General features: G+C 32.2%; 1 protein-coding gene across 4 annotated transcripts in view; it reads right to left on the reverse strand.

Moving 5' to 3' along the window:
• Positions 1-285: 285 nt before the first annotated feature.
• Positions 286-25,931, reverse strand: part of LOC128233765 (hemicentin-2-like) — a 43,451-nt gene continuing 17,805 nt past the window's right edge. Inside the window, exons 5-13 of one of the 4 annotated variants that reach the window (XM_052947606.1) lie at positions 20,731-21,018; positions 18,599-18,886; positions 17,561-17,881; positions 13,008-13,047; positions 9,196-9,245; positions 7,432-7,587; positions 6,723-6,779; positions 4,705-4,796; positions 286-1,289 (exon numbers count right to left, since the gene is read on the reverse strand). In XM_052947606.1, coding sequence (XP_052803566.1) covers positions 1,104-1,289; positions 4,705-4,796; positions 6,723-6,779; positions 7,432-7,587; positions 9,196-9,245; positions 13,008-13,047; positions 17,561-17,881; positions 18,599-18,886; positions 20,731-21,018 — 1,478 coding nt within the window. In that variant the 3' untranslated portion in view covers positions 286-1,103. The remainder of the gene's footprint in view (positions 1,290-4,704; positions 4,797-6,722; positions 6,780-7,431; positions 7,588-9,195; positions 9,246-13,007; positions 13,048-17,560; positions 17,882-18,598; positions 18,887-20,730; positions 21,019-25,931) is intronic. The other 3 variants (XM_052947609.1, XM_052947607.1, XM_052947608.1) reach the window with 3 other exon arrangements.

A 25,931-nucleotide genomic window follows, 5' to 3' on the forward strand; every position in this document is an offset into this window, starting at 1 on the left:
ATCATTTTGTTTATTTACACTTTTTTCAAATTATTTACAAAATTGTTCCACCTTATTGGCACACTACTAAATTTCGAATGTAACTGTTTTTGTGACAATATACGCGCAATAGTCAATACAAGTGCACTTCGTTTAAGGTCGCCGTTTTTGAACTGGAGATTGCTGATATGCGATCACGGAAGCAGGATGATGATACTGATGCTGATTCCGATACTGATAATAATGCTGATGATGAGGAAAATAAGAGAAGAATTTAAGAGTAAAATTGTACAAACATTTTATTTTCACAAAAGCCGGTTAAATGTAATAAGTTGTACGATGACGATACTAATTATGTCTTTATTCAAGCCAGTACGGGTTTAGGTGATCCTTGCATAAAACAGTATCAAATAACCAAAATACACATTAATTACATAATTAATATCATAGCATCATGTGGATAACTAGCTTTAGTTTTTTTTATATTGTATATATGTACTGTGTTGTTTGTGGAGTATTGTGTTGTTGTTCCATGTTTCTTATTTGTGATTGTTTGTTTTTGTGTTCCATGTCTTTGGCGTTTATTCTTTGCCATTGAACGGGGTTTATGTTTAAACGTTTAGGTTCTAAGCCTGTTTCTGTAGTTTTTCATATAAATATTAAAAGAAATAGAGACATTCATGTCAAAACTCGCAAATATTGTCCACAAGAAACTAAAACAAACGATGTCCCGTAGAAAATCTGCATGAGATTAAATATGGACATTTGGAGAAGAAAACATATCGAGGTGAAAATTACGACAAAAATAAGAAAGAATATTAGACAAATACAAAATCGAAAACAATAATCAGCCGACAGCAGAATACGAAACCAGGTTCTGAAATTTCATTCGGGGACAATATCCAATACGCAAGTTTAGAAAGATAATTGTAAAGGAATTTAAATATATATATAAAATATAAAGAATGTATCAAATTTAGGCGTAATATGTCAACATAAAAACCAAAGTTGTCATCTTTTGAATGCTACATTGTTTGGGTTTTCTGGACATTCTTTGGAACACGGCTACCATTTTAGTTTAAGCATTTCTTAACATGCAGTATGCTGTTTTGATATTTATTTCATTATTTTGATGGCAATTTAATCTTTTTTTCGTCTTTTTCACGTAATGGTTTTGCCGTCTTGGTCAAGTCCACTTCTGCGTATTTTGTTATTTCATCTGAGCCGTGGATGACTATACGCTGTTGTTCCTTTGTGGGGTTTGAAAAAGTCAACTCTTCATAAACCAGTCCATCTTTGTTTACATTCTCCTGTAAAAAATAAATATTGTAAGGCTAGCAAACCTCACCGTGACATTTTAAGTCTGTGTGACATACCTATTGCGTTAACGACAAAGATATGGACTCAGCATATAATGCATTATACACAATACATATAAAAAAATAATAGGGTAATTTGAAGATGCGCGTGGCCAGTAATAAGAGCTTCAAAAAGCTACAACATAATGTATATCATCAGGTTGTGTATTGATTGATTGTTTATAACATTTATTTAGACAAAATCGTTTTCTTTTCAAAAATTGATCTAAATATAATATTGTATATTTATGGACAGTAATCTTGAAAAGCAATTTTTTCCTATATATTTAATAATTACAGATGTTTGGTTTAACAAGTATTTTTTTAATATATATAATTTATTCTCAATACAAATATAATAGCAATTAGACAGTAGACACAGGGTCTTTCTTATCACATGCATTACCTTGTTATCGGTGGCAGATAACTATCACGTATTGACGTATTACAAATTATGACGTCATCAAACCGGATGTGACTTTAGCACTTAATACATTTAACATGGAGATGCACATGAAACAGCTAAGTGTATTGTTTGTTATGAATACCAGAAAATCAATGATAAAATGCAAAAAAAAAAATCAGACACTTGTCCTAATAAAATACACTATTGATATCGTAAAGTAAATAGATCAGTTAGCTCGCTAGATACTTGCTATTTCTCAAATGTTTGTAATATATATAGACTCATGACGTATACTATATATTTTATATCAATCAACCCCTTTTATTACCTAAGTTATTAGTAAATCCTAGCAGCAGTATGATGATATTAAAAATCAATTGAAACCATTTCTCTGCCAATTAAGAACTTGTCTCCAAGAGAGTGCATTTATGATGGCACTCACCGTATCGCAATGCATCGTAGGAATGTTGAAAAGTTTTACTTCATGTCTAACTGATATCCAAATGAATCATAGTCGCAATTGATAATGTTGCATGTTTATTAACCGATTATCGTAAAATAAAAAAAGGTTTCTGAGAACACCTACCGACTATATTTTAATCATTTTTTGTCCAAATACGATGTATAAATTTTGACAGTCTAAACTTAGGTAGTGTAATTGTTAAAGGAATGGTGTCTTCTGTTGTGATTTGTCTGGTAGTCATGTTACATTGTAGACAGATACATACAAAGGCTATTGTTTGGCTGTAACACGAATAGATACACTTTAGCTATATATTGAACTATAAGTACGTTCGCTTCAGCTTTAACTTTGCGCTCGAATGTCAATATTTTGCATATAGCTTCTATGAGGTGTCCTAACAAATCACATGGATACAGGGTCAACATTTGTAAATGAAATTATAATTTATTTTTGTTTTTAAACAATGCATAAATGATATATGTGGAGTACAGTTGTATGCTTTATTTAGAAATACAGTGGTGATGCCTGTGAACTTGACCTTTGAATTATATACACAAAAGTCAAAAGGTTTCTATTTTAAAAGTTTAAAGCAATTTATCGATATGTTAAGAGATTTTCGACACACAAAATTTGTATACTGTAAAATTGTACATAGGAACACCACCACAGTTATAGTCATAGTAAATGTATCACAAAAGCTAACCTTTAAGATCATTTTCAATTGATATGGAAGTAATTGTGTTCAGTTAATTAAGAATTATATCCTGTTACTTTGTTTTTTGAAACACAATAAATAACCGTAAACTTATTAAGAATCTTTAAAACATGGGTGAAAACTGTTTTTTCCGTGTTGACGTCATCACACTCGGTATCTATGTTTAAATCGCCCCGAAATAGTTCTCAAAACAGCTTTAGCCTTTTTCAATACGTTTATAGTCACAGTCATTGCAATTTAATACGTCAATATTAAATCAAAACATGAAAACGCTTTTAAAAGGGCATAAACATGAATCAGTCACAATACATAATCTGACGATGTAACAATTATTCCGCAAGTCGCCGAGTACAGTACAAATGGCATGGTTCAGGATCACGAGTGTTTACAAACAATCGCCACATAGAAATGGATATAATTCATTTTGATTGTTTTGGATGTTCAGAACTGCACCGGCAAAGAGATTATAAGTATCTTCCATGGCCGAGAGTGTAAGATAGGTTCATTCCGACCCGAGCGTAGGGTGTTTTGCGGAAACGAGGTTTACCGAGTTTCCGCAAAACACCCTGCGCGAGGGTCGGGATGAACCTATTTTACACGAGCTGCTTTGGTAGGTGCTTTTTCTCCCATCTCAGTTAAACAAAATTAAGTAAAAATGTATTTTTTTTGCTGGAACTCTTTTGTGCTGAGTGAAAATAATTGCGTACGGATATGCGATAATTCATGGTTGTCATGGATATTCGCGCAGTGATTCAGAGTAAGTAAATGGTCTGATCGGTCTTTAAATAGTTCTAAGAAGAGTGAAACATTATTTCTTGAAAGGTGCTTGAAAACTGTTTTCTGGTGACATTTGAAGCGAGAAATAATTAACTAGCGTTCTAAATATTGCCACAAGACAGTTTCCATGATGCGCTACAGACAACAGTCTTCAACAAGGGAGGTAATTACAATGTGGTGACCATTAAAAGAAGTTCCAAACGGGCATTTTATCTTCGCCCGTGGGCAAGATAAGAATTTCTAGATTGGTTAAATTAATTGATCTACTTATCTGAGGTGGGAGAAAATTTATTTCTGCTGTAATTGAGATTTTGTCATTCACAACAGAAATAGAATTAACTATTGTTTAATGCTGCACAGTTTCCAACACTTGCGGGCGGGGTAATATTTTCTGGTCGATTGTTTTGCCAGTGTCATTATTATGCAAATTGATGGGACATGGGCGAGTGATTGTTGAGTCGGTTGTTGGCGGACTATTGATTAGATACTGAAACATCAGAAGTGGTTTTCCTCTGACATTTCAGAATAGCAAAATGTCCGTTTTCGTGGTCACCTGACCAACTGACTGTAGATAAACATCTCGTGGTTTACTTTCCTAATAAACTAAACTTTACACGGCACCTTGTTTTTGGTTCGATGTGTATGAAAGTGACAGGATAAAATGGAATCCATAGTATATTGACTTGATCAAACTAGCTGCCTTATTATTGTTTATCAACAAAATGTCTTTTACCATGTCGTGATCGTGCGTACGTCAGTTTTGTATGATATGTTTAAAAACAAATAATAATATAATTACAAGTTTCATATTTCTACATGTGATATGAAATGAACAAAGAAAATCAAAGTAACTAACATTTCGGTATCACGGTCATATATTGTCGTGCTCAGTAAAATGGCTAAGCCTATCATAATGCAAGAGGCTCGTACTCAGTGCTATATTTAAAGCGTGTAATTTATCTGACTTTCAATGAATAGTGATTCGCTGGAATAAAGCAACACAAACCTTAGCTGTTTCCTTTGCCAAAGGCACATCATGATTTACATGGTTATCGACACCATTCGCCCCTCGTGGATTTTCAGTGTTTTCGTATTCATCTAAAATATATACCGACTAGCTATGAGACGTAGTATATAAGTCATCCACAATTAAAGTCTAATTTCATTCAACCTTTATAGGATAATACTAATGTATTGCCAATCATCAACAGGTTAAGCACAGTTTGTACAGTAGGCTTAAAGGTATTGCATCTTACCCGACACTATATTTTCTTTAGTAAAGTAAGTTTAAGTGACATATAAAAATAATCGGAAAATAAGCTCAAAAAGACCACAGACACTTCCAGCCGACCAATCACAGAAGCCAATGTGCGAAGACCCCATAAGAAACACTTTCGCCATATGTCTCATCTCGCAAAGCACCAGTTCTTGCGCGTATTGAAATCCAATTACATTTTAAAAAATATAATAATTGAAACAACATTTTATCCCAACATCCATTTAAATATATGTATACCCATTTACTGTTTGTGATTCCTTCATAAAGATATATTTAATGAGTTTCATGCGGATGATATATTTGGCAACATTGGTTCATATATTTTACAGAGATGGAATACTAAGGTTGATATAAACCACTGTTAAAGTGCATATGGTTTATTTCATGCGCAATTGATCAGCTGAATAGATACAGCAGTTATATATTTTGAACATTTCATTTAAAACAAAAGTATACTTCGTGTGATATCATTCCTTTGCCGACCTTTCAAGTTTTATTTACCGAGATGGCGACTAACACATAAACATTGCAAATTGAAATACTTGTGTCATTTTCAGACATTAATATAAATAAAGCGTGTGCATAATCATAATAATATCATTTATTCCACTCCCTATACCTAATAACAGTAAACTTTAATGTCAAAACTTTCTATTTCTTGTGATTTTTGTGTAATCAATAAACGTGAATTAAATGAAATTGGCAAAACTAATTCAATATTTAGTTCCAATGATGAGTTTGCTATTTACACGACGGAATTATATTTCAAGACTTGTTCATTTTGCGGATCAATAAATATAAAATTTAAAATAATGACATTATGTGAGCCGTTTAACTGTCAGATCTGTACGCGTCAAAGCATATCCCGTATTATAATGTTGCCTTCTTTTTCACTGTTGTCGATCTTGTAATAGTTTTGAAATTGTAGCATTCACACATTTCAGATATTTTATATAAGATATAAACACAATAAACACAAAAAGTTGAAAACATTTAAAGGTTTAAAGTCAGAATTTCGAAACTTTGGTTTGTTGCTCGAAGTACAATGTTGTAGGTTTTTTACCATAAGGTAGATGGGTATTAAGAAGCTTTCAATAGGCCTATTTGAACGGGTCATTTATTTGTTTTCTCTAATTGTAAAAACAAATGAACTCACCAAAGCCGAGGGAAGAGTCTGAATTGTTTTAAAAGCTTATGTTACACCTTTTCCGAATTGCATTCATAACTAATTCACGCATTGCTGTCTTATTGTGGGTTTAAAATGGCACATAGGACTCGTACAAAAACAAGAAAAGTATGGAATATTTGTTCGTACATGCGTCCAGATACGGGAACCTATTCTATGTTTACATAATTCACAAGATTGCCTTCGATTGGAAATATAAAGTAGGTTTAAATTATTTTTATTTTTTAAATCTAAACGTTTAATCAAATCACTTTTTCTTGCGCACATGGTTTGATTTAGAAATATGTTTTTATTCAATCAGTGATCACCCAATTTAAAATCTTGAATTGATCCACGGTAAAGTTGTAAATATGGTCATATCATAATATGCAAAGCAAAAAATGAATATGGCGGCCATTTGGACAAGAACTCAATACAGTTGTATTGTAAGATATTATAATTGTACATTTTATGTTCAGAAGTTGTTTTGCAACTTCCAACAAATCCTGCTAAAACTGCGATTAAACATGTGCAAGCCAATACTACTTAGTAAACACTCCAGTCGCCAAAAGGAAGTTACCTTCGCTGTCCTTGGCTTTCCTTTTTAGTTTTGATGGTTGTTCCGATGACGTTTCGCCTACCAAGAAATAGTTATTAAAGCCATAAGACGTATTTATACGAATATAATAATATTCTTTACTCAAAATAAATGTTCACCTCATTAAGTATGTGTTTATATACACTATCGAATTTCCTTGAATGCAGGAAGGAAATATTTATTTTAGAGTTTCTAATATAAATATCTATATCTCAGTCAATAGCATTACCCTTTAAATATGACTTAAAATTTATATTTCGTCCGAGGTGAGGTACATTGACTTTTAAAAAGAAAAATATACATATAATTCATTTTTTCACGTTGCGTTGTTTACTATCGTTAGTTTTGGCAGGCCTGGAGCTAACATCATCGCAACCATGTTGTCTGAGTTTTAAAATTTGCGGGAGTAAAGGTCCAGCTGTACAGCTTGGATCCCAGCCAAATATCGGATAAAGTAATTTAACTTTTTTACATTCAGCGAGTCAAAAGAACGCCTCTGATTGGCTGAATGAAATATTATGGGAAGGTTACCTTATCTAGGTCGATATCATTTTTTATATTTTGAATATATCATTTCTCAAGTTATGGTAAAACACTGTATTCTCGTAACTTTTTCTAGTAATATATAGTATATAGAAATTACTTTACCTACTTTAGCTACATAATAATCTAATCATGCTCAAACAATTACCTTTTGATTTTTTATTTACGACAGCATATAATTCACCGACCCCGCTTGACATGCTGACAGCTTTTTTCTTATGAGGCTGTTCTTGAAGGGCCGCCGCCTTTCTAGTGCGGTCCTGCACATCATCACCGCCCTCATATAACTCATTGATCACTTCATCTTTGTTAGGAAGAAAAATAAATAACGTCATAATGTTGACAAACACTCAATAAACAAATTACATGCAAATATCTTAATAACAATTTGGTACATGTAACTTATCCATTGTATTAGTTTCATGAACACGCTTCCGTATGAAAATTTGCTCAAGAACTCAATATTGTTGAAATGTTTCTTAAAAAACAACAACACATTTTAGTATATTGGTGAAAAGGGAAATCTCACTTGAAAACCTCCCCTCCTCTTTCACATTTTCTAACAACATTTGACCAAAAATCGTGAGGATTCAATCACAAAATAAGGCATGATCAAGGCAATTTAGGATGATCAAACAAGGGTCGGTAAGGAAGCACAGTTAAGTCAAGTTGCATTAGGTTATGTTCGCGACCGTCGATGAAATTGTAATATTCGTTGCAATAGGATTTTCTATAAGCAGAAATAGTGTTCATCTATCCTGCAATTGTTCTCGTTAATTTGATACTAAGTTTAAAAATAAGACATGTTTTGTACCAAAGCACCCTAAATATATATACATGAGCAAAGAATACAATGATTAAAATGGTTACAAAACAATTATAGGCATCAAACTGTTTAAAACGATTTGTGTAATGTGTTCAGTGCTGACGAATTAATAATCGCATGAAATTGCGCCAGTGGAGAGGTATCACATTCTAAGATTAAAACATTTCTTTAAGAGAAAGGAGGTGTTAGTTACATTTGAATCAATAGTATTCAATATTCAAAATCAAAGATTTTATGTTTACTTAAAAAACTTCCCCGAAAAATAATATTTTTAAATAAACTTAAATAAACCGCAATTAAATACATGTATAGAGTACTTAGAAAAGTACAAACAATAGAAATGCAGTAAGCATATAGCTATCTTGCACTGTAATAATCAATCATACAAAGAAATCGTGTTCATGTTCTCTAAAGCAGAAAAAAAACAGCTAAATTACGCCATACTTATTATGTTTAATAATCACATATGAAATTACTCCATGTGTAATAAGCTGTGTATGTGAATATACAATTAAAAAATATCTATACCTTTGCTATAATTGTTTACAAAAACAGTTGAATTAAGGGTTGATATCCCTAAATCTGAGTTTTAGTAAAAGTATGGAATACGTGCAATGGTATTTTTGAGTGATGTAGCAAACACATAAACGCATGTGGTTACGTTACACCTTCCACATCTCATACAAGGTAAGATACACCTGTTTTGCCTTTTGGCATGTCAATTAATATAAGGTATATTTAAGTGTATATTTTGACATTTTTAAAGTTTCATAGTAGCATGTAACCGTAAATAAAAGAATCAGACTGGTAGCAAACTCATAAATTTTATCAATGTCCTTAAGTCTAAAATTTGCTTATTTCATAATACAGCTGGTATACTGCAAACAGTTATTTTGTGATTCTCATTAACGGAGAATTAATATATTGCCCTTCATATAGTCTTTTTCATCCCGATCCCGTCTGACGTTTAATAGATAACTTCTGATGTACATGTACCCAAAGGATTAATAATCCAAATAGAACTATTTAAAACTTGGTAAATATCCCTGCTATTTTGTTGGCGGTCATGAACATGCAACAACCTACCATCATTGTCATCTTCTGTTCCGTCTGTGTGGGACATTGACTGCAGCTTACTGAAAATGTCAGATACGTACATAACGGGCAACGTTATGTCTGTTTTATTGTACATGTTATACAGTAAATGGTTTTAAAATGTTGAAGACAAACACTATTAGTGAATTTTGCACGGGTTGCTTTTTCGTAATCTAAAACATGTATCCTGCAAAGGTATAAGAGTCAGAGAAAAGGAATTTTACATGAATGTTCACCATGGCCTTTGAACAATTGAAAAAAAACGCATGGAAACTATTTTGTCACTCATATCGTGGTAATGATATGAGACAGGGTCATGGACCGTAAGGGGAATATTAAAAAATTGACTGTGCCCGGCATAGCTGAATCCCTTGACTATATTAAAATACGCATGGTTAGCATGGGATTTGTTGTGCACGTTTCTAAAAAAATGTACATGTGTTAGGGTCAGGAAATCTGTATGCGATGTGCGTCAGTATGTGAAGTTGTTCACATGGGGTCAATATTAAGATCACTATGACTTAAATACAAGAAAATGTTTATAATTCATATATTTAGTTCAGATTAAACTTAAGTGATAACATATGACTTTATTTTTTATTTTATTCATTTAGTTCAAATTAAACTAAAGAGTTAACATATCGTATATTGAGGTCTAAAGTTTGTTATTGCCCTTTTATGTATCGACCCTTTCGTTCTACAACTGGTAAATGCACGCATACTCATTCACTATGGGCGGAATAATGGTGGGTTGTGACAAAGAATGGCATTAGATGTACTTTCACTGAGTGCAGAAAGGCTTCTACCGGTGTGTCGTACCTCTCATGGCTTTATTTGCATAATGAAGCATATATCCTAAAGAAAATTTATATTCTAATATCAATCATCTGTTGGTTTTATTTAATGTAATATAATCGTTTACCATAATGATGAAATAACACTGACAAACACTTATTCTATAATTTTTGCCGTCTAAGAGTATATATTTTCATTCACACTTCATTCCTTAACGATGGTTGTTGTTTATCAATTGCACTTTATATCTGTATAAAGTGCAATGGCATTTCCCATCGATATCACGTGCGTTTGTTCGATACTTCTGTCCTGTCATTGGGCGCAATAATACTAAGGGGCGGGGCATATTTACTACGGAACTATTTTTTTAATGAAATCGTAGTACAATTATTGGCAACATGCAAAACTGAAATCTGCAGTAAAGCAGTTAAAACAAAATAAGCAACGATTATTTGATTGATTTTAAGGTAGATAATTTCATGATGGATGGAACAGTTGAAGAAACGTTTGTGTTTAAAAATGCTGTTAAATGTCACGAAAATGCAAAAACAGTTAGTTCAAAATAACCTCTATAACGGGTGCTTGTATGACGTCATGAGTGATGTCATTGAAAAAGTTTTACATTAAGCTCGATTCGGGCCGCAACATAACTCGGCAGCTGCATTTTGGTTCGACGCCATTTTTTGCAGTGTTCATTCGTTTTGAAAGTGTTGTTTTTCGAAAAGTGACTGGATTACTGGGATTATTTACACACAATACCTATTGGGTAATCAATTAATTACCTATTCAGTCCTACTTTAACCATTATTTGTTTTGATAACTAATGTAAGCCTGAAAATTTTGTAAACATGTTCTTGATAAAATGTACAGCATCTTCAGCATCAGAGAAAAAAAAATATTTGAAATTTCTTTGTTCATTGCATACGACATAGTGGAATCATGTCCATATAAGTCGTATGTTCTGAATAAAATCGACAGAAATAACTAAAGTTCGGAGGAGTTTTAGACATAATTTAGTGCTTTTAATAGTCAAAACAACTGCAGAAAAAACTATTTGGTAAACACATCAGCTTGCCAGGAAAAGACAACTCAGCAGAAAATATGTAAGTTATATGACTTTTGTGGTTTGTTTCCTGTTTTGGTATTTGTATGCAGCTACATTATATATTCTAAAATATGTTTTTGTGCAAAAGTTTGCATCGTTGACCAACTTTCGGTCAGAAACCAGGTCGCTCAGCCTTCATTGTTATGATGCGGGCCCTGAAAGCGCATATGTAAAACAAAAAACCGGGCATTAACGGCACGTGAATTTACTGAATAATGACCGTTTTCTACCGATAACGCCCGGGATTTTGCGTTTTAATACACCACTATAACGGACCGAAAACACACATTGTATGCAAAAATACGTATTCATAATATTCTTGACCTTGAAAAGATAGAAAATAAACATATAAATAAGGAACTATTTTATCTGTGCATTCATTGTCGTATACAATTAGGTTACGATAGCTGTTCTAATTTACCCACCGTTGAGAACACCGAGAGAAAGAAAAGAGAAAATGCTCTTGAATAATCAATGTAGGAATGTAAGAAATGTAGATTTAAATGAATGTAAATATAAGTATTAAAATTCGACATGTTGCATTTTATCGGGGTATGGTATGCAATGGCGCAGTTCAAAATGTTGGTGGAGTCCTTCGGACAGCCCCATTGCATACCATACCCCGATAAAATGCAACATGTCGAATTTTAATCCTTAAATAAATATTATATTGTATGTTATGAGTGACGTTTATTTTTATCTGCATTTATCTTTTTTTTTAATTCGACCTAGAGTTCATGGAGACAATCAGTATAAACAATATCAATGGAATATGGTTAGACAATGTCTCCGCTCGTTTAAACAAAGTCTAATTGATATTGAATAGAATTAAATTGACAAAGTTATCTGCCTTTAAACTTGACATTGTGAACAATAAGACAATTGAATCAGGGGCAATATTTAATATAATCCCTATCCTAAGATATGCCTCAGTGATTACATTTTGTATATTGGCCAGTTTTTTTGCAATCAAAACACTCAGATTCTAATGTTATACTTACGTTAGAAGAAAGGCTTACTGAGCATTTTTAGAGATACAGCATCTTATTTTTGTGTCTTCTTTTTAATGAGACAATGACCATACCTCTGGTAAAAGTTTTATGTATATAACAGAAATGTTTTCATTATGTTTTAAATACACTGACCAAGTGTTCTGCATATGAAACAAGTTCCAATGTTGGTTACCCGGAAGAAACAAAATGACAAAAAGAAACATTTATCAAGGTGCTATTGCTTTACATGTATATATATCCATAGTATTTGCTTAAATATATGATCATTGAAACGTCAATGGAATAAGTTAATATTTTCGTATCATTTGGTCAATAAGAAAGTTAATGGGAACGAGTTATCTCTTAAAATCAAAGAAGAAACTACAATGCAAATAAATAGAAGAAGATGGTAATAAGAAATTATTTTTGGCGTCATAAAATAGAATTTGCGTTCGTGGTATGTCATGACAGTTTAAAACTAAACATTTAAACTAGAAATGCGTCCTCCATAATGAAATTGTTCACATTTCCCGTCGTCAGCATTTCTTTATGAAAAATATATAAAACACGTGAATCTGTAAATTAGTAAGGAAGACGGAATTTTGAATTTATCGTATTTGATTCTGACATATTTCAGTCTGAGGAATTTTAAACGGGCTACTTAAGTTATTTCTACAAAGGATTTTTTTATATATATTATTGTAGAATCATTATGCTAATTATACTCTTTAGCCGGTTGTTGCTGTTATAAATGCGCTTATGAGTGAATGAATAGAGGTCAAACGTCTATACAGTATGCTTGTTTTTGATCGCGACAGACCAACCTAAAGTATAGAAAGACATAAATTGAATTTCAACCATGTAGTTGAGACTCAGCGTTACTGATTATAAACAATTATCAAATTATTTACTGTTCATTTGTTAATCGATCCAAGGCTTCTGTCATTTTCCCTGAAAGTATTAAAAGTTATATGACAGCATATTTACAGAATATGGATCGATTGTTCAATGTAACATTAATAAGAATAAGTTAACAAACAAGTTTTACCTTACAAATATTTATTTAGAATATGAATGTTTTCGTAATGGTCAGCTGCAAATTCCAAATTCAAGTTTTATATCCATTGAGATGTTTTGGAAGCCAAACGAACAAATAACACTTAAGTTTTATACTAGTCATATATGACGTTATTTAAGTTCTCTATGGATATAAAATTAACGTTACTATGAGTAAGGTTCATACATAACTTTCCTTCTTTTTTTGAATACCACTATGATAATAACGACTAGAAAGACCACAAGGACTGAGCACGAAACTCCAACTAAAACTATTATAAGCACCTTATTCGTTTCGTCTGAAAGCAGATGATAAATTCGATTGTTTGGTCACGTGAGAAGTATAATACCGTGAGCCTTGATACAAGCTCATGCAAATGCCTTCGACTCAATAATATACAATAGAGTATTTAAAAGAGACACACTAGATATGACAATATTGAAATACCGTTACTCATATAACTAAATTAAACAGTCAATACAACTCAGCTTCACATATATTCAAACGTATACATATTTTAACGGGTACTTAAACTATTACATAAATTTGCTTTAATGGGTAGTTTTGAGGTTGTATTCCATATTAAATTTTGGTATTTTCACAAAAACTTTCTTGAATGAAAAGTCCCTGCCAGACAGAAAATATTTTAAGAGCACGTTATATGAGGACACAAAAATTGGCGATTCTTCAATAGAAACAAATTATGTCATGTTTGAAAGATGTCTTTGGTAAACACATACATGTTGTGACGATATGTTGCATTTATGTACGATAATTAAAACATTACTACCCGTCAATAAATAAAATATGATTTCAAATAGAATTCAAAAGAATGGTAATACTGTTATTATGTCAGCAATAACTTAGTTTAGACATATTGGGCAAAGACATAGTTAGGTTAATGTTATGTTGTTAAGTAATTTCATTTTCAAAATCCTTTATGCCCAATTTTCATGTTTCTAAAATTTTAATCTCTATATTTACCAAACTCGATTATTCAGTTTTGAACCCCAATAAGTGGGTGCTACCTTTGCCAATGAATAATCCTTATGATTTTGCTTCTGCCGCTAACCGACCGCCCATCCCGTGCCAATGAATTATGCTATTTACTATCATAGGCACCAATTTAATAAAAAAAGATTCTTAAACAATTTGAAGCATTTTGGGAAAACAGGCTGAAAATCAGAACAAATAAACAAAGTAAGCAAACAGGTGTTATTAAAAACGTTGTGACTGAGAGTTAACACAGGTTGATTGTAACAAGGTCAACATATAAACATGTAACCTCTTGTATTTAAGAATTCAATGCGATTTGGAAACTTTATGTATACGGACACGACAAAGTTTTATCAGCACGTAGAAAAATTCGTATAAAAACTGCGGTTAATAAATTATGAACAGATACACAATGTATCGATCGCAAAAACAAAACAAAACTGTTGCTTCATTAAGAATACAAAACCTTTTATGTGTTAAACACAATGCATGTACGAAAACTAATACTGTATATATCACAAATACTACTCATGTATATATCACTTAGACAACTCATGTTTATATCACGAAGACTACTCATGTATATATCACAAATACTACTCATGTTTATATCACACATACTACTCCTGTATATAACACGCAGATTACTCATGTATATATCACGAAGACAACTTCTGTATATATCACAAATACTGCTCATGTTTATATCACGCAGATTACTCCTGTATATATCACAAATACTACTCATGCATATATAACGAAGACTACTCCTGTTTACATCACGCAGATTACTCCTGTATATATCACAAATACTACTCATGTTTATATCACGAAGACTACTCATGTATATATCACAAATACTATATTCCAAATACTACTTATGTTTATATCATGCAGATTATTCCTGTATATATCACAAATACTACTCATGTTTATATCACAAACACTTCTCCTGTTTATATCACAAATACCACTCATGTATATATCACGCAGACTACTCATGCATATATCACAAATACAACTCATGTATATATCACGCAGAATACTCATGTATATATCACAAATACTAATAATGGATATATCACGCAGTCTACTCATATATATATATCACAAATACTACGCATGTATATATCACGCATACTACTCATGACATGTATATATCACGCAGAATACTTATGTATATATCACGCAGACTACTCATGTTTATATCACAAATACAACTCATGTATATATCACGCAGACTACTCATGTATATATCACGCATACTACGCATGTATATATCACGCATACTACTCATGACATGTATATATCAAGCAGAATACTCATGTATAATTATATCACGCAGACTACTCATGTTTATATCACAAATACTACTCATGTATATATCACGCAGACTATTCAAGTATAGATCACGAAGACTACTCAATGGTTATATCACGCAGACTACTCATGTATATATCACGCATACTACTCAATGTATATATCACTCAGACTTCGCATGTATATATCACAAATACTACTTTTGTATATGTCACGCAGATTACTCCTCTATATAACACAAATACTACTTCTGTATATATGGTTAGGCTTCTTGCCGAACATACGAACGTTTGACCCTTTATACGAAATAGAAAAAGCCTAAAACCGTGTATAATGGTGTATAATGGTAGAATGATGCAAAGCGGCATCGGAATAGGTATACTAGCTGGATGAAGAACCTTGTCCTAAGCATGTATTCAATTCCATTAGTGATAACATGTGTATTACTTTATAAATTCAAAATACCATCACTTATAGAATATGGCATCCATCAGAAGTAAATCTCTTTTTTTAAATTGCTTCTTAGGACCGAAAGCATGCTCTTACCTTTTAATAGAGTGGGCGAGATTGAAAAATTAAATTCATATCGGAACAAAATGCTAGTAACAATGGTATACGTCGTAAGTAATTCAAAAAACGGTCACTTGTAAAAAAAGCAGTACACATGCGACTGAAAATGCTTCCTTTCGACGAAAAACGTCGCCAAAGATATTGAAAATTAAATTAGTTTGGATTAAATAAACAAAATCATCTTCAAATGAAAAATAGCTGTTTGCTTTTACAGCGTTATGGGTATTATCAAAGACAAGATTGTAAACACAGACGACGGAACGTTTTATAACGACGCCACTATATCATGATAGGATAAGTCGTCGACGTCAAGGGTCAAAACAACGACAACGTATGGGCAACTATGAACACTAGCAACGGAACGCTTATCTACGACGACGAAAGAAAAGTTGGGAAATAACAGAGACGTATACATACAAATATATAACAAAAAAGAATGTAACGAAAAGTGAAATGATCAGAAAGACGCGACAGAGACAGGAGTTTAAACCATGGCAATGGGATGGGTAAGGAATACAGCCGGAGTATAAAAGAAGCGATGGGAGAGAAAGCGGTAACAGCCGGGGTAACAAAGGCGAATGATGCGGTAACAACTGCAACAAGAGTGCAATTAGAAAGGAATGTGATGTGAATGGTTACAACGACAACGGGTCGGGTTGCAACAACATCCGGTTGTAATAAAATGATTGGTATTAAGATTCCAAAATAAGCAAAGAACTAGAATGGATACCCTCCTTGTTTATAGATAGGGGCCTTATGGCATACATACAAGACACTTTATCATCTCCAAATGACCATAAAATGGTGAGTGTACAAAAAAATACTCAAAGATATTACACTAACATCTTACATATTGCGTCAAGGACGTTATTAGTGAATTTCAAATTTGTGTTTTACTTTGTGTAACTGGCAATCTTTAAATATTTGTTTTAATTATTTTCTTAACTGTAAATCAAATATAAATGTTACAGACATAATGGATTCATAAAAGTTTTTACTTTGCCATTGACTTATGATTACCACGTAGTTTCTTGTGAAATCCTGTACATTGGAGCACATGTTTTCTGAATAAATACATTTGAATTGTATCGGTAGTCCTAGTCATCAATTTTACGACATTTGATACTGGTTAGTTGTTGACATATGTGATTCTAAGCAATTTGCATTTACTTGTTTAATAATGTATATGTTATATCTTAATATATAGTATATGATTGGCTACCTGGCGTATTCCTGAAGTATCCATTATAGTATTATAGGAACTATTCCTGATAATATATTCACAGGCTAAAAACCGTAAATCTGTTTCAGAAATTTAAAGGAGGTTTAAGTAGTGAATATAAATAACCTTTGTTACTTAGAAGTAATATTTAAAACGTGTGCAGACTTAAACGTCAACGTCAACAATAATAAGCGATATATACGATTTACCATTATTGAAATTTAAAATAAAAAAATAAAATTTCTTGGGCGGAGTGAGATTTATGATAACTTGCAAACATAAAAACCTGCGTAATTCACCTTGCTTCTGCAGGCTAAACGTTTCGTTATAATTTCCAAGTTCGTTGTTGACATGTACGCGGTAATACCCGAAATCGTCTTGCATAACGGAACTAAATGATAATTGAGTTTGAAGTCCGTCTTCAGATATGAGGATCTCGATGTGTGAGGCATTAGGAACAATATGCCACGTATTTAGAGCCGACAATTGTTTTTCCCACAAAATGTCAACCACCCCAGGTCGAGGAAAAGCTACTAGCGTAAGAGTTAAAACAGCAGGGACTCCAGTAGCGCTTGTGACGTTCTGCTTTCTTGGGTCCAATGTTGATGCACGAGGAGCACCTGAAAAATAAAACCAGTGTATATTTCATTTAAATGGAAACCGGGATGGAGAAAGTATATACAAGAATCCTTCGTGAAAATATGGATAGTTATCAAAACGCTCGTGTTAGAGAACCTATGTAAACCTCATATCTGTAATATAACTGTACTCGGGCTGGTATAATCCGGACCAATACAAATAATGATTGCTTTCCCTAGGTCTAGAAAAGAACGGGTCTATTTTAAATGACCGTTTTAACACAATCTTGGTGTATTCTGAATGTTAATTTGTTGCTTGTTGTTCAACTAAAAGTTTTACTCCTACTTGTACAAAATGAATATAGATGTGTTCCAGATATGAGTCGGACATAATTACCTATTTTTCGCGAATATTGGTAACATAGGCTTTCCTGATATGTGTATGATTATAATCTATGTTTCGGGTATTTTGGCGCTCGGTCACATTCTGTTCACATAGGTTAATGCCTAAATTTACCGACTAGTCAGTCCATAAGTAACCTATATCAAAAGTGTATTTCAAAATGTTTGTACTGCAACGAAAACAAAATTCGAATATTAATGTGCAGTGTAAGAAGTGATGCAAACATGTTTGTGTAAGTTTTCAGAAAGAAGCATATGCAACGGAGCGCAGTAGTTAAAATTAAAAATAAATAAATAAGAATGATACAATAATGCTGAACAGAGTGAACAAAACAATACAAAAGTCATAGGACTCACATCTAACAAATAACATCAAAGACCTGATATCGGCTTTAGTATTGTGTATATTTTGTGCTGAACACTGGTAAGTGCCATCGTCCTCACAAACACTTTTGATGATCGTGAATGCCAATTCGTTTGTGTTACTTTCTGTCTTTAAATCATGATTTTCTTTAGACAACACAACATTTGATAATGGATTGCCTTGGGCTTGGCAATGAAAAATGACTTGTGAGCTTTCATTTGCTTCAAACTTTTGCCCGTCATCAACATTCGATAATGTAATATTCGTCACTTTTGCCTCATCTGAAATACAATACAGATGCATTTAATTATTTTTTTTCAGCATTGCTGTTTAATTATTGCTGATGTGTATGCTATTTTTGTCAAACTAGCTTTTATGTTTGTTTTTCTTTTGAGGTATATATAGGTTTTCTGGGTGGGGACTGTCACTCGCGGATATTACTAAGGCATCAATACTTTTTATCCATCCCATTCCACGTTCTTGGTAAAACAACTTATTTCCTTTCTGTCAGAAATGAACAAGATGAGCTAAAAAAATTCGTAAATCCCACATACCCCTGATTATTTTTTGTTATCTTTTCTGGAACTGCAATCCGTTCAATTCTTTAAAAACCAATTTCATACAGAAAAAACATGACACAAAGATACACTATAAGCATATCTTCGAAAATAACTCTTAGGGATATACGTTATCTAATTAATCATTACAACATCATTTAAAAAAGAAAATATTTATAAATACAGTAGGAAAGTTTTTTTTTATGAAGTGGTTGGTCTATTTTATAACCCAAGACAATATATTTTATGTTGTTAAACAATTTGTTTATACCACAATATTTTTACAAGCCGTTGATGGTTGATAAAAAAATTGGTGAATGTAGTAAAATGGATTAAAAAGTGTTCATAATCCTTTACTGCATTACCACAGATACATAAATGACATTTTTTCAATATCCATGTGAACAAATTCAATTAAGTAAAAACATGGTGATGTGCCAATTAGATTTTAAAATGTTAACTTTGTTGTCGACCATTGATTTATGAATAGATATTATGGCGTGATTTCCTTTCATGATAGTAATGGGTATACGGTTTTTCAATGACTTGCTTGATAAAACATTAATAAATTTCCTTATTTGTATATCTACAAGAGGTTTGGTGCATTGAATTAAACTGTTGAACTTTGTTGTCGACTATTGATTTATAAACCGTATAGTACCATTATTTCCATTCCCTTTGTCTTATTACTATTGATATATAAGGTTTTTCGAAGACATGCTTAAATTGTTGTTACAAATGTTTTTGTTTGTCATATTTGCAATTTTTTTTTTATTTAATTATTTAATAAGTGGTTTTGCGTTGGCTTTGGTATAGGTGGATATGCTTTATTTCATATCACTCTTCCGTGTAACTGGAACAGATTTAATTCTTAACAGTAATTATTTCTGCAGTCCAATTGTTCTTGTTTTTAAGTTAATTTAAAACCAAATTTGTTTTTATGAAGTCAGTATTTGATATGATGTGATGGGAATGATAAGAATTCCAAACTCTAAATACTTTGAACAGAGACGGTAAAACATTGATATGTTTGTGCATAACGTTAAAGAAAGGTTTCGGGTAATTAAACATAAAGAACTGTTCACGGACATTTCTAGAACTTGTTAGTTTTGCTGAAAGAGTCGATGTTCAAGTTTAAACGCGGTCAAAATATTATGCTAATTTGTAATACCATCTGCCTGTTTCAGAACAATTTGTTTATATTTGTTGACGATGTGTTAATAATGTTTTGTTTCTGAAAGCATTTTGATTTATTGTAACTCTGAAACCAAATGTTTACCATTTGTATGCTGAAAAAAAATGTAACAAAAGTGTTGTTTTTTGTATCTCAGGTGTTGTCGCTTTTATTATCAATTCAGAAATGTGGGTATAGTAATTCAAGTTTAAATAACATTTTTATTTGAAGGTATTTTAATTTAATTTTATTTTTTAAATCCAGGAAACGATTAAAAAATGATCAAGCTGATCATAGTTTGAAATCATGACGATGCGGGTCTTGCTTCCTTAATGGTAAATATAGTCGGAATAAATAAAAAACATGAATACGTTATGAAAGATAATACCCGTACATTGAACATCAACTGTGACATTAATGTCCCTTGAGAGATTAACTGCCTGTTGATTGGATGGGATCAAGTTGTTCCTTGCTATTATCCTGAATATTCCAGCGTGTGTTCTGTTGATGCTGCCTATGAAGAGAGAACTAGATGGTCCATCCCCAGGGTGGGTCCAGGAAAAGCTTGGTGGCGGGTTTCCGTCGCTGCTGCAGTTAAGGCTAAATTCCTGGCCTTCTCTTACTGCTACTGCAGATAACAAAGATGACCCACCAAATCTGCAAACTAGTTGTCTTGGCCCATCTGGAATTTATTACATAGTTAGGCTAATTGGAAGGTTTCATCAAGAAATGAGTAATCGGTATAACAACATTTTTAACGGAGAACATTTGAAAAATGTGGGATGCGTAAAGGGCCGCGTCGAATACAATGCTGTTTAGTTTGAAAGTTCACCATTATTTCAGATCTAAAACAATGGAGTTTATGATTTGATATTACCACAGCCTTATATACCATTCATTCACTATTTTCATGCATTTGTATGCATTCATTGAAAGTTTTACCGACAAAGCTCATTTACGGTTTCCAGAACTTTAACTCCAGAAATTAATTGCATTTATGACTCAAAGTTTTTGCATATGTGGTATTAATACGTTTGTATCTCTCGTTCATTGTCGTTTGGTAAATTGCATTGTGCCTCTTTTGAATTTTCGGCTTCTGGGCTTGTCCCGGTAGTTGTCTTTGTATGAGGATATTATCTTTGAGAGACAGTATGTTCCTGAATGTTTTATAATAGGTGGAAAAATAAAATAAAATACATCACTTTACACACGGAACTACAATATGGTATGATTTATCTTTTAATACTGCTTGCTATATTTTTACTGTTATAATAATGTTATAATTAACAGCATATGATTCAGATATGCAACATACATTTTCTTGCTTTAAATGAATAGTCTTGGTCGGTTAATTATTATAAACTATGACTGCAGTGCTATATTGAAGCCTTGTTACATATCAATGTGACTAATTAGCAGAGTGTTGATAGTTTAAAGTGCAAAACATGGTCGTTTAAAGTACACGGATATCGATACTAAACGCTTCCTTGCACTTATTGTGTTAATATTCTCATACTTAGTTCGTTCCTCTTGTATAATATTTGGCGAACGTTTTCGAATAAAGGTATCTGCGACAAAAGAATTATTATATTTTTAGAGAAATTTACCTTTTTATATCGAGTCGCATATTTTTGTAGCACCTCTTTGAACCTTCAAATTGATCGTGTAATATGTCAGAAACGTGATATACAAGTGTTTATCCATGCGTTCTATGGCAAACTCGATAATAGGCCGTATTACTTGAAAACAATCTTTAACCTCGGTATACATTTACCAAGTTAGTAGGTGTATGTAACTGAGTTTTGGTTTAAAAGATTATGATAAGGTTGTTCAATACTGATTCAATTCACAATATGTTCACAAAATATTTGCTATGAAATAATAAAGCACATCCGCACAAATGTGTTTTCTTGCTGGATCAATATATCTTATGAGTAATTGTTATGTAGCATATTATTGTTAAAAAATTTCAGAAGAATGTATGTCTTCATTAATTTAGTTTTGTATCAAACATATTTTAAACTCATTTTCTCATTTTATAAAAGCATTATTTTGAGAAAGTGTAATACACATTAAATATTGTGTCTTGGAAATTATAATAGCTTGTGTCTTCAACAATGCGTTATTCTGTTTGTACAGGTAAACTTCATTCAGACGCAAAACTTATGTTAACTGATCTCTCTTGATAATTATGTCATACAGTACAATTTTTGCTTACATGCATAATGTTATGATTGTGTGTGTTTCTTCTGCACAAATGGATTATTATAAGAATTAAGCCTTGTCACTTTGGCTCTCTCGATATATTCAGCAATGTAAAGAACCATGCAGAGTCTTTCAAATCCAAATTACACACAAACTTGACAATAACTCTGTCATTTAACAGTATCCTTTTCAAAAAAGAGATCTTATAACGTCCAAGAAAATATAAAGGACTGTATCCCACAACCAACCGTACTGAATTAATTCCTTAATATTCACTCTTTGATGTTTATATACGAGGGACCTCAAATGGAATTGCAATACGGTATAAAACATACAATAAAACAATGAACGAAAACCCTATTATTTGGCCGAAAAAAACAAAACAAAACAACACAGACAGACCCTAAATGCATTAAAATATATTTACTAATAAATGTTGGGTTTACCGGATTTAACTGGGTAGCGAAACGAGAGTAGAATAGAGGTCAAAACTTGTTAACGCACAACCTTACACCTGCCCGATCACTCATAAAAATATTAACATTACATCTATAGCACACCGAAACAAAAATTAATAAATAGCATTAATATTAGACAACTCTCGGTATTAGTGTTTAAATTAAAATGAAAATACAATCAGATTTTAATAGAATGTCTTAAATGCATGTTTCATAACACAGTCCATTAAATGTTGGGCAGTGTATATGAGAGATATACTATTTCAAAGTTTAATTTTGTTTTCATTACACCATAACCATTTACTAAATCTAAGGTTTTATTCATAATGACTTGGCGGCTAATATGATCAAATACGTTTTTGAGTTAAATGATAAGTTTAATATCATTTATAACTTTTTTACAATTTAGGAACAAATAACTAAGCATTCGCAATTTACAAGGTCACATATGCGTTTTGGTTTGATTTGTCTATATAATGTTAAATTATATATAAAAACATTTTTTTAAATCGTTAGTTAGTTATAAACATGACTGAAAATGAAGCTGATTATTTAAGTTTACACAGTATACGTTAGGCGAGCTTAAAATTGGGCCCTTGACATTTTCGAGTGATATAGACATTTCTGTGATTTTCTTGAACAATCATTGTCATTCTGTAGCAATTTCTTTTGAATTAACACATATGCTTTTGTTGCGTCAGCATCGCCAGGCATGATTTCTCCACAACTGATGGTCTATATTAGGCCATATTGATAGTGGCCTTTAATAATTCTTTCAAATTTTGAGTAGTATATTATTATGTTTATGTTTAGGGGTTTTTGTTTGACATTCTAAAATAAATCCTGCGTCTTAAACGGTATACTTTTTTTAACTATCGACACCGTCATACATCCATAAATACAAAATCGTCCCAATCCTGTGGTAAAAGACATACTTATAGAAACTAGACGTGAGTTATGAAATTGATGTTTCTGAACCTTTCGAATGACACCAGGTTTTCAATCTGTGCAAACAGAAAGTTAAGACGAATTGGACGAGCAATCGATAGGTGGTCAGATATACACATGCAACTACATATGCATGAGCGTTGACGTTAAAAGGCCAACAATGTCAAGCACGGTAGCAGATATAAATCGCAGTTTTATGAAAGGTTGCTTATGCAAATATTAACGTAATATTAAATAAGTTTTGAAAGACTTTATAGACGCAACCAGCAGAACCGATTTCTTCCCTTTCTTATTAACATTGCTCTCTTTTGACAATTGTTTTATATATTCATACGACTCCTGTGAATAAGGGTATGCTATTGGCTTTCTTTGGCACACAATGTCAGTAGAAATATATTTGTGTTAGCTGATTTAATAAGGATTTTGGCATGGCTGACTTGTACATTTTGCCCCTTTAGGTAAATCAAGCAACGTAGGAAACCATGCAATATCTAAAAACATTCCCGTCCTTAATTAAAGACAAACGTCACTTCTTATACTTTTAGTAAATGTATCTAACACTGTATACCGATATTTCAAGATTATTGAGACCTAAGAGTGGCCAAACTAAAATTTAGGACATGATCTCACAACCATGTGTACTGAACTAATTAATATTTTCTCGTATTTTTTATATAAAAAAATAAGATAGGAACAAACAACTTTAAGTTGACGATATGTAAGGGCGTAAATGCATTTTGGTCTGATGTATTCCAGTAATACATGTTCACTCTGAGGTTTCTACGTACGATCCTATATATTATCGTCTTAAATAAAGGTTCTTATATCTTAAATCTTCATATGATACCCCATTATATTCAGCGAGTTTAGGAAATGTGTTTATAAGAGTGCCTCTGGCGAGCGTATTTATATAACCTCTGGACCACTTGAATAAATTGTTTATCATATGAAGACTCTTAACATATCATTTATTATACTTAATATTGATTAGTAAAACGACCATCCTTTTTCACTTGCGCGGCCGATGAGCCGAAAACAATAAAGCAATGCCATTTCCCGCGATACGTGCATTGCATAAATATAGTTCCCGGAATAATTTGAAACAAATTATATATCCAATCGTTTTAATTCTGTGTAATAGTATAATACATACTGAGATGATATAGAGTGATATTAACACCTTAACTTCCGTTAGTTAATTTAACTGCCTTTCGGCAATTGCGAATACTTTCCGATGAACGCAACATTTTACGATATGTTCTGATCGTGAATCATCGCATATTGAAATACATGTAAAAAGAAAACTGTTTATCTTGTAGGCTTTTGTATTGTGTCAGCAGGCCACGAAAATCTTAAACGAGAATGTAAGAAAGAGTTAATTTACGATATGTTAAATGTATTATTGTCATTAGCGTTTTAATGTTTAAAAGAGATTTGAAGTTACTATAATTTACCGCATTATTGTGGCGTTATATGATAAACTGTTTCCGGTTACGGTCTGGTCGTTCTATTTACAGAATTTGTGAAAAAGAATAACTGAAATCTTATATTAAATGCAGTATTTTTTTATAGTTCTTGAAAGCAATTATGAACTGTTTGTGTAAATATAAGTAATTAATTGCGTAATTGTGTGATACCCCGATAATGCCATCGATCCCGTTATTCATTTCTTAAATACTAGCAAAGTATAGAGAATCATACTAATAAAAAATCACTTTCTTTTCAAACTTGAGGCATATTTTGTTTGATGACGCCATAAGGTTGCAATATGTTCATGACGTAATTCCAGGATACCAAGAAAAAATATCACGTTCAAACTGAGTTTAGATTGAAATTGAAATTGAAGCAATATTTACATCTGGCTTTTAGACTTGTATATTGTGCATTCTTACATGTACATCTTGTTTAAATTTATACTTAATTCGTTAGATGAGCATTTGTAGAGTAATTGTCATAAAAGTTGTATTTGACATGATGTTTGATG

This window comes from Mya arenaria, chromosome 5 (genome assembly GCF_026914265.1).
Source record: "Mya arenaria isolate MELC-2E11 chromosome 5, ASM2691426v1".
In the NCBI taxonomy this organism is placed as follows: Eukaryota; Metazoa; Mollusca; class Bivalvia; order Myida; family Myidae; genus Mya; species Mya arenaria.